The 18,517-nt window shown below is 35.6% G+C and overlaps 4 protein-coding genes across 4 annotated transcripts; 1 reads left to right on the forward strand and 3 right to left on the reverse strand.

Annotated features, from left to right (window-relative positions):
• Window positions 1–2,130: 2,130 nt before the first annotated feature.
• On the reverse strand, window positions 2,131–3,618 carry LOC134259166 (uncharacterized). The gene has a single exon (XM_062741767.1). The coding sequence runs from the start codon at window positions 3,616–3,618 to the stop codon at window positions 2,131–2,133; it is 1,488 nt and encodes a 495-aa protein (XP_062597751.1).
• Window positions 3,619–4,386: 768 nt separating this feature from the next.
• LOC134259167 (uncharacterized) lies at window positions 4,387–5,559 on the reverse strand. The gene has a single exon (XM_062741768.1). The coding sequence runs from the start codon at window positions 5,557–5,559 to the stop codon at window positions 4,387–4,389; it is 1,173 nt and encodes a 390-aa protein (XP_062597752.1).
• Window positions 5,560–8,235: 2,676 nt separating this feature from the next.
• LOC134259168 (uncharacterized) lies at window positions 8,236–14,351 on the reverse strand. The gene is made up of 3 exons (XM_062741769.1): window positions 14,259–14,351; window positions 13,601–13,706; window positions 8,236–8,621 (listed from the first exon to the last, which is right to left on the reverse strand). Exons 1-3 carry the CDS (start codon window positions 14,349–14,351, stop codon window positions 8,236–8,238), a joined length of 585 nt encoding a protein of 194 aa, XP_062597753.1.
• A 2,996-nt stretch (window positions 14,352–17,347) lies between these two features.
• LOC134259169 (RING finger domain and kelch repeat-containing protein DDB_G0271372-like) lies at window positions 17,348–18,262 on the forward strand. The gene has a single exon (XM_062741770.1). The coding sequence runs from the start codon at window positions 17,348–17,350 to the stop codon at window positions 18,260–18,262; it is 915 nt and encodes a 304-aa protein (XP_062597754.1).
• Window positions 18,263–18,517: the final 255 nt, after the last annotated feature.

An 18,517-nucleotide genomic window follows, 5' to 3' on the forward strand; every position in this document is an offset into this window, starting at 1 on the left:
CAGAATCATGAAGATTTTTATTTTCTTTTATCTTTTTTAACTCAATACGTTCTGTGAATAACTTGGAGGAATCCCTGGTGATAGCGAGTTTCGATTTTTCCAGCAGTTCTTTCCTCATTTCACCTGCTGCAGTAGCCAAAGTCTCCCAGTTGTGATCTTTATGTTCTTTTTTAGCACACTTGGAACAAATTAATTCAACACAGTCCTCACGGAATATATCTATACGCACGCCGTGTTTATCACAGGTTGGAATGTGTTCTTGCGGAGAGCCTTCTATACATTGTGATTTGTTTGTCGCCATTTCTACCTCAAGTGTTCAACTATTGAATACTTTAGCTAAATTGAAAGCTGTCGATCGGATTCAGCAATTTAGTTGTGAAAGCATTCAGGATTCTGTTTATACGCCACATAAGATATGCACGTTAAAATACAACCCCTTTGTATGTTTTGATGTGTTGGTTACCATTAGAACATTTCATTGAATTGACATATAGGTAGTTAGCGATACGATTCAATGGTTGGCTCCATACAATGCTATTGCTAACGCATCTTTTTTTTTACTTTCTGATCTACCATTAAAATTCAATCAATAAAATTGATTTAAAAGTGATCTGGGCATTTCAGAAGCATAAAACGATTACAAATGATATATCGAAAGGCAAACAAATTAAACAGAGAAACCAAGCTAAAGTGTTTACACTGTTGTTCAATAATAGGAATCATTCATAGGAATAAAAATTTATCATTTCCCCGCAAGTACATTATAGCGTGGTACATGTTTCTCTAATGTTGAGCGTAAATAATATTATGGCGTTATATTTTAATACAAGAATAACCTTTATTATTTTATGAGATTTTTGCAAGTATAAAATAAAAAAAATGGCATTAAATAAGAGATTAAATGAACTTTTTAAAGAGCGTGAAAATGCGTGATTGCGGGGAAACGGTATATGCGTGATTTTGCGTTAGAAATAGGAAATGGTATATGCGTTAAAATGCGTGACGTCGGGGAAGGGTGTTAATTCACATTACCTGAAAAAATAATTTGCAATATATAAAATGAAAATTGTAATGATTGTCTTTGAAAAAATACTCTGGGTTACTCGTGAACATTAATAAAGACAAGACTTGGGAATTGAGAGACTTTTTTGTGAGCATGTTGAATTGTTTTATTCCAGATATTTAGAACCTGAGTATCAGCTAACCTAAAGGTATGTAAAAGGGGAAAGCCTCTTTTGTGTCGTATAGTACCATCTGGTGGAAAAGATACGATCAGAACGACCATACCTTGGGCAATAAAAAAATTAATTGAACAAACATAAACATCAATTTCAAACAAAACAGGAGAAAAAATTCTAAAACGTAATTGAAATGTTATCTGAAGGCGGGGCTTTTATAGAGACAGGGCGGACCATATATGTTGCAATATTTGGTTCGTCTCGGATCTTTAATTGAGGCCGACCCAATACATGCTTAAAGCTCACTCCTCCATGACACCTGATCACACCTCTGGTGTTTTTAAAAGGTCAGTGTTAGCTTTGCCCCCGATTTGTATTGTTTTGATGGACATCCGAGCTTGAATACTTTTCGTCATCTTCATCATATGCACTCCTCAGCTAAATTGTTTAAAAAATATACAAGTATATTTACTATACAATAAAGATGTTATAGTAGATATATATTTTTAAACAAGTCAGCTGGGAAGTGCATATGGTACTGGTTTATATTGGTGTCTGTTCTCATCACATTCAAAATAGACAATTACAATATCAAGTTGTACTGCATTTCAATAAAATAAATCATTAAAAAATCGTAAACACTAAATAACATACCTTATTTACATGCAGAGTCGATATGCATATAGCAACTGCGATTAAAAAAATAATGAAGAAACTGAAATACATGCTAGAATATTCCTTCTTTTCTGATAACTTACATAGTAACACTGTTTGTAGAAATAAATTATCGATATAAAGAACAAGTATTATGGTTGAGTTTACTTAGGTAACAATTTATCAAAAAAGTGCAATGAAAATATTTTTTTTAAAAATAAGTACAAACAAGAGATAGATGCGATACGGAGCTGGATAGTTTGACAGTTCAGAAAGCTTTTTTACCAGTACTGTATGTTTAAACGTGAAGATTAAACATATGTTTACATCTAAAAACTTTCACAAGTCCTCTTGTATTTCCCACCCACAATTTGGATTTGTACAGGGATAGTGAGGTTGGAAATTTCACTTCTCTCTCTGTCAGCAAAAACTTCAAAAATTTCCCAGAAGGACTCAGTAAATGGATCCGATGACTTTTTGCGTCGGTAATAAGGATGTTACAATAGGAGTCACATGCCACGTCATACGGATCAAAATTCTCCATCGGGTGGTAGTCAGGGTTGTCGTCTGTCAAGTTGCGTCCGCGATACACAAACTTAACCTGACCAGAAGAAGACATTACGACCAGAATACCTCTAGGAAATGCCCAGTTAACTATCACTATGTCAGAGTTACCATTCTGGGTGAGGCGTGCTGGATAAAATAATTGAAACCCCTCTTCCGTATATGCATACCGACGTATTATATCACCTGTTAAAGTCAGGTGTTTTACAATACATGGAGAAGGATAACCGAATTCAGAATACACGGGGATTTCTAATCCTGCCATTAAGGATACTAACAAACCACCATCAAGAGACTGACAGATTCCTAATGGTAGAAGGCCTGTATTTGCGATAACAGAAACTGATCCTGAAGGTAAGAGTTGACAAATGGTTTTATGCTCATTATCAGTAAAAAACACTTTACCATCCTTACAAACACAGACATCAAAGGGATTTATCGTGAACTTTCTTTTCTCGGTCCCTCGTATGCTAATTTGATTCACGTACTCTGATGTATGGGACTGGATATAACTAACATTATCACCACAATCCTCCAGTATACGTATGGGTTGATCTCCGTATTGAAACAATCCTACTTCATCAGCAAAAACGTCAATTGAAAAAGTTTCCTGTAACATATCAAAGATTTTTTCTCCATCGTATGGCGAAGGAAATTTAATGTCTTCTATGTCAGAGCGTAGTTGTTCGAACGTTTTATAGTTTTCCACAAGATTGTAATCGGACATGGTTCCACTGCTTTTCTCAATATGTTCTAAGATGTCAACAAGCTGGGCATTCTTGGCTAATCGAGGCTCTACACTCTTAAATTGTTCCTTTGTTTTACGCATGTTGGCTTTCAGTATTTCTTCATTGCTATTCTTGATTTTTGTAAGTCTGTTTATCACTTCATCAAAATGTTTATGCAAAATTCCAACATCATAATTAAAATGATTTTCATCATCCCTTTTCTGTGTAAATATTTCCTCACTTTTCTCCTCAAACTCCGGTATCTCATGCTCCTTTATGTCCGCTAGATATGTTAGAAGACCCCTCCTTCTCTGACTAGCCGCATTAGCTAGAGTTTCCCAGTTGTGATCCTTATGCTTTGATTTTGCACACTTGGAACAAATGGATTCATCACAATCTTCACAGAACATATCAATACGTTTGGTATGTTTGTCACAAGTTGGAATGTGTTCCTGGGGAGAGCCTACAACAGATTGGGGTTTGTTGGTAGCCATTTTTACTTGTATTGAATTGCCATATTCTTAATAAGATAGTTGGCGACACGATTCACTGGTTTGTTTGTATAGCGTTGAAAAAAGCTCTCGATATTTCTTATGAAAAGCGAATGAGAATGAAAATCAATAATATGGATTAAAAACATAGATGAGGTTGTTATAAGTCTATATATAAAAGGAACAGAAACCTTCTTTCGATTAATCACCCAGGTAAGAGTAAAAGAAAGTTTACGAAGGAAAGTTGATATCATCTCATACAAACATCTATCAGTTCATCTTAAAGTTGGCACTCATCTTCAATAGTCATTAGAAATCTACAATCTACAGAAAAATACAAAACAGATATGGAGACTCTTTGGTATCTTTTATTTGAAGTTAACTGGGATATATATCGACTCGATATAGAATTGAAGTTTCTATTGTTAATTGAGAAAACATCATCGATATAAATAAATTTCGAGAGGAAGTCCACAGCAGTTGATTTCTTCTCAATTAAAAATGTTTTTAAAGATGCAAATAACCAGTCACAATGACATTGACACCGTTAATGTAAATATTCTTAATGACAAAAGGGTCAGGAATGCAACAATATGAACACCAGTAAAGGAGAAACTTCAGGAGAACTGTACAATATCTTTGCGAAGTGTTGTTAATCAGAAGTGGATATACCCAAGGATTAAGAAAATTTCAAATCCAAAATAAATACTCTGTAACATTAAAAACGAAAAAAGGTAATAGAGATCAAATAAAGTATTCAATACCTTTCCATTAACTTACGCTATTTTCGTACTTGAAAACTTTAACAAGGCCATTTTCATTTCCCACCCGAAGGTTTGATTTGAACAAAGAAATTGAGGTAGGAAAGTTTACTTCATTTTCATTCAGTAAATACTTCAAAATTTCCCCGTCGGGACTCAGTAGATGAATTCGTTCGTTGTATCGGTCGGACACAAGAATGTAACAGAAGGAATCGCAGACCACATCAAACGGTAAGAAGTTCCACCTCAATGTCTGTCCACTGTAAATCGATCTGATATGTCCAGCAGAAGACAAAATAACAAGGTTTCCTTTAGTTCTGCTTGTCCAGTTAACAACACAGATGTCCGAGTTACCATTTTGTGCGACTTTGACTGGTAGAGTAAACAGCTTTGTTTTACCGTCAGGAGTGTACTCATATTCTCGGATAGTGTCACCAGTTAGGGAAACGTGTCTCACCAAATGCTTGCTGTCTGAATTTGAATTCATCCATTGTGATGTGTTCTCGTTCAGTGTCACCAGGAGACCTCCACTTCTTTGACTACATATTCCTCCTGGTAACAGTGGATCTGTTTTAAGGACAACAGAAACAGATCCTGATGGAGAAAGGCGAGCGATGGACCTGCTATCAACATCAGTAAAGTATACACTGCTTCTACTCACACATAAGTCATTGGGTTTTATCTTGAATTCTTTCTTCTGCTGGCCTTTTTTATTGATTAGTTTGGTGTGATCAGAGTAGTGAGATTTTATATATATATCATCGTCAGTGAATGACTCCAACATTATAATAGTGCTATGTTCATACCGGAAAGATCCTATTTCATTGGCAATGACCTCATCTGTATCAATAATCTTTCCAACCATACATTTCAGTTGCTTATCACTTATTTTTCCTCTTCTAAATCTCTTTCGCTGTTCACATCTCTTCATATCAACATCCAAGTCGGACATCAGTTCCGTCAGTTCTTTGTGGTTCTCAACGAAGCTGTAGTCTGACATGGTACCGCTGCTTTCCTCCATAAATTTTACCAGATCAAGAAGTTGTTTCTTCTTCATTTCTAACTGTGATTTCACGCGATTTATTTGTTCATTTTGTACATCGAGACTGTCTCTAAGAGTTTGTTCGTGTTTCTTCTTGATTTCTTCGAGCCTCGTTATGATTTCTTCGTGATGCCTCTGCATAAATTGTATATCCACGTCACATCGCCGTTTACTTTCTATATTTTGTTGAGATAAATATGAAGGCCTCTCCTTATTTCACCGACTATCATCGCTAATGTTTCCCAGTTATGATTGCTGTGGTCTGATTTTGCACACTTGGAACAAATGAATTTGTCACAATCATCACAGAACATATCTATACGTACACTGTGTTCATTACAAACCGGGATGTGTTCCTGAGGCGATCCAACGGTGTCTTTTGTATCATCAGTCATTGTTTTGTTTATGTTGAAAATTTCATTAAATTTAACTCAGCTACAACTACTTGTGATTTAAAGTGTTAGATCGGTACCAACTTATAGCAAGTTTACTCGATGGTTTTTAAGATTAAACAGTTACCCGAATTTAAACTACATCCTTTGTAACAAGACAATGAATTCAGCATTGTTCAATCACCATCGGCCCATTAAGGTAGTGTGCAGTCATAAGCCCGCATAATAATCATTACAACCCTATCCTGTGTCTGCAAGAAATTCCCCTCCTTAACAAATTGTAAATTCCAGTCGATGACAATCTAGGACAGCTGTAATTGCTTTCAGAAATCAAATATTCGGCGTGCAAATAAATAAAATTAAGAAGCATGTGAAATATTACATTATAAATATTACAAATTACAACAGTAGTAATGAGTCTCTGACTAGACTTTATCTCTAGTCGTGTATACTCAAAAAGCACTTTAAACATAATAGAAAGGCATCAACAGTAAGAATTATTTTAAAAAATGATCGTAAGTTCAGCTTACTTCGTTTGTGAGATAGCGCTTTACAAATTCGAAGTGAATAAGTTGCATTGTGATCGATATGTTTTTGTAAGGGAATGTTGCGCCTTGTGGTGTTCTTGTTTTCATTCAAAGCTTTTTTCCATTTTTGACAATACAATATTTGTAGTTTTTCTAGCGTTTTAAAACCTTTCAACCAAAAATAAAATCAGCAGTGTCTAGATATAGGACATCTGAATTTAATTCTTCAACGTTTTCATGTTCTACAATGAAGCATATATAAAACAAGATAACGAACGGTATTGAAGTTCAGCACTCCATAAAACAATACAAAATAGGAGCAGGGCAAACACAGACCTCCAAAACATCAGAGGTGGGATCAGGTACCATGGAGGAGTGAGCTACCCCTGCCGACCGGTAACACCCGCTGTGTGCTCCTTGTCATGATCGGGAAATAACGGGAAATCCGTCGTCAATTCAGTGAATAAATAATGGACTAACAATTAGTATGAAAAAGGTCTGTCAACATTTGACTCAATGATTAATTGTATTTGCTGGCAGATCATTGTATCGACCATATATCTTACAAAAGGATGACTTTGAATGAAATTTCTGATATTTTTGTTTCATCAACTTGTTTGTCAATATTAAGTTCGCGAATATTAATAACGCTAACCATTAATTTTGCTAAGCATTTGTAAAGAATTTTTTTCTCAGTCGTGGAAATTAATCTTCGAGGATTGATTTTTAATTGACGAATAGCGAATAATATATGACGCGAATAATAGTGTGTTTGCAGTAACTAACCTCGTTTTAGAAATTGTACATATTTAGAGCGTGCTCTTGCCTATCGAATCAACTGAGATCTATAAACTCTGCATGCATGTGATGAAAGTAAATTGCTGCATAAGTAAGGGAAGTTGACGATTGACGTTTATCAAACAGCTTGGTTGTTGAATTGTCATTATTTAACGTCTTTTTCAAGTAAAATATCCAAATATAAAAAACACATGTGTCAGACTGTGGTATCTTTCATCTCAAGCTCACTCTGTGGTATCTTTTATCTCAAGCTCACAGGGATATATTGTATCTACATAAGAATGGAAATAACCATTTTAACTGACAATATGCCGTCGATATAACTCAGTGTCGAATAAAAGGGCACAGCCTTTAAAAATGTTTTCTTCTTTTCATCCGTAAGATTTTTGACAAATTCTGCTTTATATGAATACACAAAGAGGTCTGCTAACAAAAGGGCGCAATTGGTGCCCATGGAGACCTCCTGGTCTCAAAATACTGGACATGTCATTACTCGCACGTGACGTAAATATAGTTTAAAATGACTTTCAATCACTTATTATTAGAGGGCCAAAGATTAGGAAACCCCAATTTTTCAACTGGAGTAATAATTTCATAAACATGAATTTTATGGACTACGCCATTCATTCCTCAATTTACAATTAAATAAAGCATTTTATTATATACTAGTAAATATAATAATTATATGTGTATTTTCTTTGCATGCTACTACTTGTTTATTTGATATTTGGGATCAATTTTTTGGACCACAAACAAAAAAGACCAATATCAAAATACAACGTATTCGGGTCATTTTTCTCTATATGATTAGTTGGTGTACATTGCAGCACTCCAGAACGAAAGCCTCTAGATGTAGACTAACGAAAATGTTCCCGTGCGTCTAAATTTAAATACTTTGACAAGTCCTTTAGTATTCCCGACCCAAAGTACAGAACCATGCAATGATATTGAAGTTGGAAAATCAACATCATTTTCTGTCAGCAAGTATTTGAGGAACTCCCCGTCAGGACTCAAGATATGGATCCTATGGTTAAGCGTATCACTTACAAGAATATTACAGTAGGAGTCACACACCACTCCGTTTGGCTTAAAGTATCTTGTCATGTTCTTCCGCCATAGACAGACTTAGTTCGACCAGAGAAAGACAAGAGAACCAGTTCGCCCGTCTTATCACCTGACTGGTTAAGAACACAGATGTCTCCATTCCCATTCTGAGCAACACTGGTTGGTTGGACAAAAATTCTGGTCTGACCATCCTCCTGGTATTCATAATCATGGATGAGATCACCATTTATCTTCAGGTGCCTGACCAAACGTCTACTGCATGGTTGTAATTTAAATGTATCTGATAATTCATCTGTCAGCGTGACCAGGAGTCCCCCATCCGAAGATAAGCAGATTCCTCCAGGCGTTAAGGGTTTAGTGCTGACTATTGTAGAAAGATATCCGTATTTATACAGACTCGAGATGCATTTGTTCCTATAGTCTGTGTAATAAACACAATCATCAGCTTTTACACACACATCTTTGGCATTTATCCCGGATTCCTATTTCTCCCTACTTTCTATGTTGACTTTTCTGAATTTTGATATCATGGAACGAATGTAACAAGAATCGTCACTGACTGCCTGAAGAATAAGTATTGATATTTCCATGTCAATATGAATTTGTTTCAGAAGCATTAATGTCTTGTTTCAGAAGCATTAATGCCTTTTAAATCCAAAGTGTTCAATGATAGATTCCTCGGCGTCATCATCAATTCCTCCTCTCATGTATTTCGCTGAATATTCACAATTGTTTAATTTGATATCCAAGTCAGGCATTAATCACATGTATGTGGTTGGTGATCAAGTTGTAATCCGATTCTATATAATCAACCAATTGTTTTCTTGCCCTGCTGAATTCCTATATCACACTGTTCGATATTTTCCCAATATTCTCAACAGCTACCAGATTCTTGTAAGCTTCTGGTAGCTTTTCCCTCTTTAACTTTTCAAAGTACTGAAACAAAGCTCTCCTTTTTTGAGCTGCCACCGTCCATCTCCACAGTGTCGTTCCAGTTGTGGTTTCTGTTATCCGTTTTTGCACACATGAAAAAAAATGGATTCATCACAATCGACACAGAATACATTAATAGGACATCGGTGTTTGTCACAATTAAGAATTTTAGTAGTCTTTACTTGCCGCCGCCATTTCATGTGCCTATAATGACTTGTATCTAGATATTTATGGATCAATGCTTATATTAACTTTGAATAATAACATGTAACGATTGGTTCTTTTAACCGGCATGAATAAGACAATATAGATTGTTTATTTTCCTATATAACTGGCATAAAAGGCTATCCTTTAGCAATGTAAAAATTTGTGAACTATTACTTGCTTTCAATGCATTGTTATGAGATTTTCAAATGACTTTCAGTGTCTTTTTAAAAATAAGAAAATATCAATGAAAAGAAATTTTATTGTCTTTATTGAAATCAAAAATAAATATTTTTTCTGTATCATAGTGAGATAAATGGAAATCAGAATTAAATATGTTTCTTTATGAACATGCAAATTATGTAGAATTCAATTGGTTGATAATATGTTATAATCATGTAGAAGAATGTGTGTTATTTAAAATGCTTTGGTAGAGACATCATGTCAACTTTTGGTCTTTGATAATAATAAAGACTTCATTACATTTAAGAGTCTCAGATGTATTGAAGATTTTTTTATTGAGGTTATTCTTTTGAACTTCCATTATTTTAAACAATACATTTAAATCACAGAGCGCTATTTCTCATTGCATGGGGTTTTTTAAAGTCCACCTTATAAAGCCTTACACATTTACCAAAAAAAAAAATTGGAAGTCCATGGGCCACAACTTTTTCTAAAACACAACTGAAATACCTATATAATTATATTCTCCGATTGTAGCCTTATGTAGCTACTATTTATTTCCTATATTTGCATATATAAACATTATCCATATATATTTTCCCATCTCAAGCAAAACTATTCTGGGATTGATTGTTGTTTTAAGCCCCATTCAAGATTTTCCTCTTATAAGAGAAGTCATAATGTACTGGTGAAAGGCTTTAAAGAACTTTATTCGGTAATAACCAATATTTGCCCCAAAATCATTTGCCTCCAAATGATGGAGATATATTTAATTAAGTTCTTAAACAGGGGAGTATATGCTGACTTCAAAGCACTGAACATTTTCATACGTAATGACGCCATATGTACGTAATGACGTCACAAACATGACGTGAATTTCATTTTTTTATGAATTTTACAGAAAAATGTACATATTTCGTCCATATTTTGAGTAAAAGTCACCGAGCGCATGTGTGTTCAGGATCAATATTTTGATATAATGTGTAGAATGATAATATCAATGAAATATGTCAATATTGTTCCTGAACAAACTTGCGCTCTATAAATTTTAAAGCTAAAATTGTTGAAATTTTGTCCATTTTGTCCTCTTTCTGAAAAAGGATATAAAATCGGACTAGTTTGTGACGTCATAAAAACAAAAATTGTGAATACACTGCTTTGACACTATAATATTTTCTGTTAATTTATATTTCTCATACAATTTATTGAATTCAGCACATTTCAGGAAGTTTTCAAAAATTGACTTTTGTGGGGGCAAATATATGCAATATACCGCATATAGTTCTTTAGACCTATACTTGCCACTCGGGGCTATAGAGCAGTAAAGGATCTTTATCATATCAACACCTACGATGAAATGAAAATTCTGTTTTTAAGGTGTCTTTTGAAAGACCCGTGCTTTCTACTGCTGGAGACATCTCTAAATGAGTTTAAAATTCTCAATTTGGACGGAAAATATCAAACAATCAAGAGCAGTCACTTCCTATGTTTAAGTGGTTTGACACGGCGAACAAGAATCGAAGCAAGGTCACTCGATTATAAAGTGAACGCCTTACCACTAGGCAACCACGACAGGTCACTATTCACGGCAAAGTCCTTCGACGAAATAAAAAAAGTAATCAACGGACCGAATTAATAAAGAAAAAAGTGAAGATAAATGCAAGATTAAAAACACCTACAAACAATGCATCTTCCTGTAATCAACTAGTATATACAATCTTACTTCCACTTAATAAACAAAGAACTATATTTCTGAGTTAAATAATGCCTCATTATATCGTCTATCAGTCGGCTTTATCCTTGAAACACACAGAGCTAGTCAAATGAAAATTTTTAGTTTCAGATCTTTCGTAGGAGACCTTGAAACCGAAGTCCTGTGTCACGGCAAGCTTTGGCACAATGTCAATCCATCTCTGCTCAATGGCCCTAAGTTCCGAGTAAATGTCTATAGTTAAATCCTTTCACTGGTATATGATGTCGTCTCTATGTAACAGATGCTGTATACAGGGTTATTTTCGCCCCGTGTTATTTTCGCCCCTTTATTGGATTGATTGTATACTTTTTAACGTCCCTCTCCAGAATATTTCACTGATATGGAGACGTCACCATTGCCGGTGAAGGGCTGCAAATTTAGGCCTATGCTCGACACTTACGGCCTTTGAGCAGGGAGGGATCTTTATCGTGCCACACCCGCTGTGACACGGGGCCTCGATTTATAGGTCTCATCCGAAGGACCGCCCCATTTAGTCGCCTTTTACGACAAGCAAGTACTGGGTACTGAGGACCTATTCTAACCCGGATCCCCACGGGGTCCCCTTTATTGGAATATCACTACATAATTAAGAAAACTTGACAATGGAAAACCTGAAATCCTCCCGTTTATCACGGTTTATATGTATTTAGTGATTAGTTGATCCTTGTCGTCTATAGTCAGTAAAACACCAAAAATGAATCAGATGTAGAAGACTCTGTGGTGTCTTTTACTTCAAGTTCACTAAAATATTTCGAGTCGACATATGAATAAAGTATTTATTGTTAATTGATCATATGTCCTCGGTAATCTAAATGCCAAGACGAATTAAGGCAACAGAAAGTGTAATATTTTCTTCTCACATAGAAGTTTCTGAATAAATTCAGTTTCATAGCAATATAAAATCAGGCCGGCTAATAAAAGAGCACATTCAGATCACACCTGAATCCCAACAGTTTGTTGGGAGATCTTGTCTCCGATCGTGAAGCCTATAAATATTGTTAATGAGAACCCCGGCATCCTTTAATTTCAATTTCAGAGTACTTGTATATGTTGAATCAGAGTGGTTTTTTTTTTTAAAAATTGTTGATGACAATTCACAAGATGTTAAAATTTCCGAGTTCTCTTTTTAATGAAGAAGTAGTTGACAAAGTTTCCATAAGCACAGTTTTTAATTCATCGTGGGGAATGGATGTATAAAGTGTAGAGAAATACTTTTAAAATCAACATCAAATGATTGACATTTACAGTACAAAATCGCTTCGACCAGAAAAACTGAAATATAATTAAATGGGAATATCAATCATATGTTTGCATCTGAACACTTTGACCAGTCCTCTAGTATTCCCTACCCACAGTGTAGACTTGTAGAGCGATAGTGAGGTCAGATATTTCAGTGTCAGCAAAAATTTCACAAATGTTCCTAACGGACTGAGCAGATGTATCCAGTGGTTCCTTGCATCGGAAACAAGGATGTTGCAGAGAGAGTCACATACTACGTCATAAGGATCAAAAATCTCTTTTTTGTCTTCCATGATTTGTCCGTTATAGATAGATATGAAAGAACCTGGTGATGATAAAATGAACAGACTACCGCTGGAAACTGTCCAGTTTACAACACAAATATCATGGTTACCATTCTGTATGACTCGTCGGGGGTAAGTAATTGGTGGGTCCCTATCTTTTAACTTGTATTCGTGTTTCACCTCGCGTGACAACGCCAGTTGCAACAATGGAGGTAAACAAAAGCAGTAGTAACGTCCGCAATAGTGGTCTGGACAGGAAAGTCTAAACTCAGAGGGAATCTGTGTGACTAGCAGATCACCTATTATTGATTGACAAATTCCAAGTGGTTTTTGTGGATTTGTGTTAATGATGGTGGAAACGGATCCTGACGGGGATAGACAGCAGATGGAGTTATTCTCATTGTCAGTAAAATATACAACACCATCATTACAAACACATACTTAAGAAATATTGAACTTAAACGTTCGTTTCCTCTCACCCTGTGTGTTGATTTGATGCAATGTCTTCTGAAGCCATTGCCTGAATGTAGTAAGCATCTTCATCGAATGCTTCAAGAATTCTTGTTGGATTATTTTTGTATTGAAATGATGTTGTTTCATTGGCAACTAATTCAACAGAAATTGTTTTCTGCAAACAATCATTGAGAGGTATTCTTTTAAAACGCATTAGCCATTCAGATTTCTTTATTTTATTGTAGTGCTGTCGCCACAATTGGACATTGTCTAGCAAACTATAATCAGACATAGTGCCTTTGTTACTTTCGATAAAATCTACTGCATCGCGAAGTTGTTTTAACTTCCTACCTATATCCAAAACTTCTGCATTTGCTTTATTCAGATTGTTCTTCATTGCATCTCCATCTGTCCTCTTGATTTCCGTAATCCTGTTTATGATTTGATCACAATGTTCCTGCAAGGTTTTAACGTCAGACTCATAAAGAAATTCATATTCTCTTCTCTTGTGTGCTAATTCTACTGATTTATTGAATAACTGTGTTGTGTTGTCGTTCAATATCACCAGGAGACCTCCACTTCTTTGACTACATATCCCTCCTGGTTAGAGTGGGTCTGTTCTTAGAACAACTGAAACAGATCCTGACGGAGAGAGGCAAGCGATGGACCTGTTATCAACATCAGTAAAGTATACACTACTTCTACTCACACATAAGTCATTGAGTTTTATCTTGAATTCTTTTTTTTATTGATTAGTTTGGTGTGATCAAAGGGGTGAGAATTTATATAGATATCATTGTCAGTGAATGACTCCAACATTAGAATAGTGCTATGTCCATACTGGAAAGATCCTATTTCATTGGCAATGACCTCATCTGTATCAATAATCTTTCCAACCATACATGTAATCAAGAAATGCAAATGTCTGAATCACTTGGTTAAAGCCCCATTCCACGCATTGTCTCAATGCACACATCTGCCGGTCAAATTCTGCTTCTTCTGGACTCACCCGAATTCCCTTGACCGGCCCAAGTACATACTGGTTGACGGCATAAGCTGCGTCTCCGTACAAGCAGTACGGCTCACCGTTAAGGGAGTACATGTAGCGTACAAGTTCGTCTCCAAGACCACTTTCCCTAAAAACCGCTGCATCGTGCTGTTTACCTTCAAAAGGTCCAGCCAAATTTGCATCTCTTCATAACATCATCCAAGTCAAACATCAGTTCCGTCAGTTCTTTGTGGTTCTCAACGAAGCTGTAGTCTAACATGGTACCGCTGCTTTCCTCCATAAATTTTACTAGATCAAGAAGTAGTTTCTTCTTCATTTCTAAGTGTGATTTCACGCGATTTATTTGTTCATTTTGTACATCCAGACTGTCTCTAAGAGTTTGTTCGTGTTTCTTCTTGATTTCTACATTGAGCCTCCTTATGATTTCCTCGTGATGCCTCTGCATAAATTGTATATCCACGTCACATTTTTGTGACACGAGCTTCTCTATTTTGTTATTAATCTCTGGTATTTCATTCTTCCTAATTTTGTTGAAATAAGTATGAAATCATCTCCTTATTTCACCGACTACCATCGCTAAGGTTTCCCAATTATGATTGCTGTGGTCTGATTTTGCGCCTTTCGAACAAATGTATTTGTCACAATCATCACAGAACATTTCTAACGTACACTGTGTTCATTACAAATTGAGATGTGTTCCTGGGGTGATCCAACGGTGTCATTTGTATCATCAGCCATTGTTTTATTTATGTCGAACATTTCTTGGATTTTACCCGTTAGTAGTCAGTACTCCTGTTCATGATCTAAAAAGTGTCAAAATATCAAAATATGTCGAGTTTTATCTGCAAAATCTGTAAATGGCGGTATAATTTATATATTAGTGTGCCAAATGATGCATGGATGATATCTTAGTTTAAACAAAATCCTTTGAAACAAGACACTACAACCATCATCGATTACCTTAAGGGTACTGTAAATCACTTTTTATTCGCGAGAACTTTATTTTCACGTAATTACAGGAGACAGTGCGGTCGCAAAAATTTAATTCTCGCGTTTAAAAGTATTCCTTACGATTATATAGAGAAATAATAACTTTTCGTAAAAATTATGACTCGCTTACAAAGAGTCAGAGACAATCTCGCTAAAATAAGGTGTCGCGAAAATTTAGTGATCTACAGTATTCTGCAATTAAGAATCACTATAACCTATCCTCTGTCAACAAAAAAAATCATCTCTGCGATTGCAGCAATTCAAATCATGACAATCGATGGTAGTAGAGGGCTGCTGCACACGTTTCCAGAGGAGAGTGTGTGCAAACCATAGAATAGAAATGTAAGTGAAAACTGTGCTGAATATAACATCATGAATCATATCCGTAAAAGCCGAAAATCTCTGACCAGACTGAAGCTAGATTTTCTTAAAACTTCAATGGGCAACAACGTTTATTGAAATCAAAATTATACAGATACATACCGGGTTGTTCTACCAAGCCTCTTTCTTTACTCCTTACTAATATATTAACAAACGTATAGGCAAAACTTCATGAGAACTGTCCAACAATATACAAATGTATTCCAGAAATGTTGTAATGAAATATATGCAGATAGCAAACAGAGTTCAAGATCAAAAGTCTATTAAGCAATACAAATTTGGGGCAGAAAAAATCCCATCTCTAGTCCAAAACACTAGAAGTGGGATTAGGTGCCATGGAGGAGTGAGCATCCCCTGTCGATTGGTCACACGAGTCGTGAACTCCTTGTCATGATCGGGAAATAACAGAAAATCCGTCAACAATTCAGTGTGTAAATTATGGCCTATAACTAAGCAATTACTGTTAAAGTACTTTTTCCGCATGGTATTAATTTACGGTATGTACGCGGTCACAAATTTTCCGCGGAATTTAGTCCAAGCAAACTTACATGTAATATAAAATAAAGGTATATAGTGACAGTCTAGGAAATCTGCGTATTTTTCTACTCGTGGATTAAACTGAAATTGTGATTCCGCGGAATTATGATCCCGTGGGAAAAAGTACGTCTACATTACTATGTATTTTACATAATGATAAATTGTATTTGCCGACAAGATCATTGTAACGACCAACTCACGAAATGATGACTTTAAACTGAATTGTTGAGATTCTTGTTTCACCAACTCGTTTGTCGATAATTTACCTCGTATTAGAAATCGTTCTTACGTAGAACATCTCTTGCGTATTGAATCAACTGAGAGATATAATCCACGTTTGTAGGTGATGAAGACATGCTGTTGCATAAGTAAAGTTAAAGTCACCACGTGTATCATAAAACGTGATGACGTTATGACCATCGTCTTTTTCTGGTACAACATCCAAATATGAAAGAGTTCAGGCTCTGGGGTATCTTTCATTGAAAGCTTGTCCGAAATATATCGTATAGACATAAGAATAGAATTAACCATAGATAACTGACAAATAGTCGTCGACATATTAAAATGTCGAGGTTTTCTTCTTTTTTCCCTTATATGCTCTTGAACAAGTTCAGCCTCATATGAATATAAAATAGGTCTGCGAATAACGGGCGAAACTCCTAGCAAATCCAATGGATTGTGAAAGACTTGGACTACAAAAACCACAAATTTATTGTCAATCAGAAATTCAAAAATCTTTTTAATTTCAACGTCAGTGTACTTGTGTGTACATTCAGAAAATTTTAACAAAATAATTTTGCCAATAACCAATTACAATGTAGGTAAGTTTGCGAGTTCCATTCCATTAGTTGCCATTGATGCCCAGCTTTAATAAACTTTAACCTAACGATAAACATACGTCCACTCTATCACGAATAAACACAAAATCATATTGACTTCGTTAAGTTCCAGTTAATTTTCTGTACGGTAATATGCATTAAAATGAATGACAAAAATTTGAATATCCTTAAAATATGTTCATTGAAATACACATTATCATTTATCGGTAATTGTTCTTTTGTTCTATTCAGATTGCGCAGCAAATCAAAGGCCGTCAAACATAACAGTATATTACAAAACAATTTTCAAAGTATCATATATTGTGTATATCACGTCACAAAGCCTCTCTGAAGGAGCAAATGATGGCGGACAGTAATTTGCGAGAAGCCCAAGAACATATTAAAACTTGTGGGAAACATAAAGTACGTATTGATATCTTCTGTGAGGACTGTGATGAATTCATTTGTACAAGATGTGCCAAAACAGATCACATACATCACAACTGGGACACAGTCTCCACAATAGCAACTTTAAGGAGAAGAAATCTGTTTGAATATTTGAGAACAATTCGGGAAGTGGATTTGTCAAATATTGATGACAAGATACAGGAGGCATCAAAACAAATTGAGAAAAACAAAATTCAGTGTGATAAAGAGATTGAGAAACTACTGAAATATTTCGATGAAATAAAAACGAGTCTGGAATATCTAAGGAATTCCCATGAAGAAAAACTGAAAGAAAATCTCAAGATGAAGAATACAAAGGCTTACCGTGTGAAGTTTGAGTTAGAAATGAAGAGGAAAGAGTTAGCGAAAACTGTAAATTATATAGAGGAGAACAAAAATAAAATGTTAGATTATGGCTTCATTGATAATCATAGAGAATTGAAACGTCTTCTGTCTAACTTGGACGTTGACTCGAAGAACTGTGAGCATTCAGTGAGATACAAAAGAGGGGAGATAACTAGTGACTTATTGAAGTCAATTACTGGACATACTATTGATTTAGACGAACTCAGTGCCACTGAAACCGACTCCTTTCAGTATGGAGATGATGTCATATTTCTTCTGGAGGCTTACAATGAAGGGGAATGTTACGTCTGTGATGCTAAATCGGACAGGATAGCAGTACGTGTAAACAAAAAAGGGGAGAAAACTCAGACATTCCCCATCAATCCTTATGATATTTGTGTGTGTGAAAATGGTGATGTCTACTTTACGAACTATGAGAACAACTCTATCGCCCGTCTTTCTACAGCAAGGGGCTATATCCACTGACACCACTAGGGATCTGTCAATCACTGGACGGTGGCCTGCTGGTCACGCTGATAGACATGGAATCGGAGGACTTCAAATTGGAAGCAACCAGTAGACGTCTTTTGAGACATTTAGCACTTAACGGTGATATCATCAAAGAGTACGAATATCTTAAAGACAACCAAACCAGGTTGTTTGTGCAACCAATCAGAGTTACAGAACGGAAACAGTCAGATTTGTGTTCTCAACCGAACGAGTGAGGCAAAAGGTGAGCTG

This window comes from Saccostrea cucullata, unplaced genomic scaffold (genome assembly GCF_032062105.1).
Source record: "Saccostrea cucullata isolate Sc308-1 unplaced genomic scaffold, CSIRO_AGI_Scuc_v1 ctg1305, whole genome shotgun sequence".
NCBI classification, from domain to species: domain Eukaryota; kingdom Metazoa; phylum Mollusca; class Bivalvia; order Ostreida; family Ostreidae; genus Saccostrea; species Saccostrea cuccullata.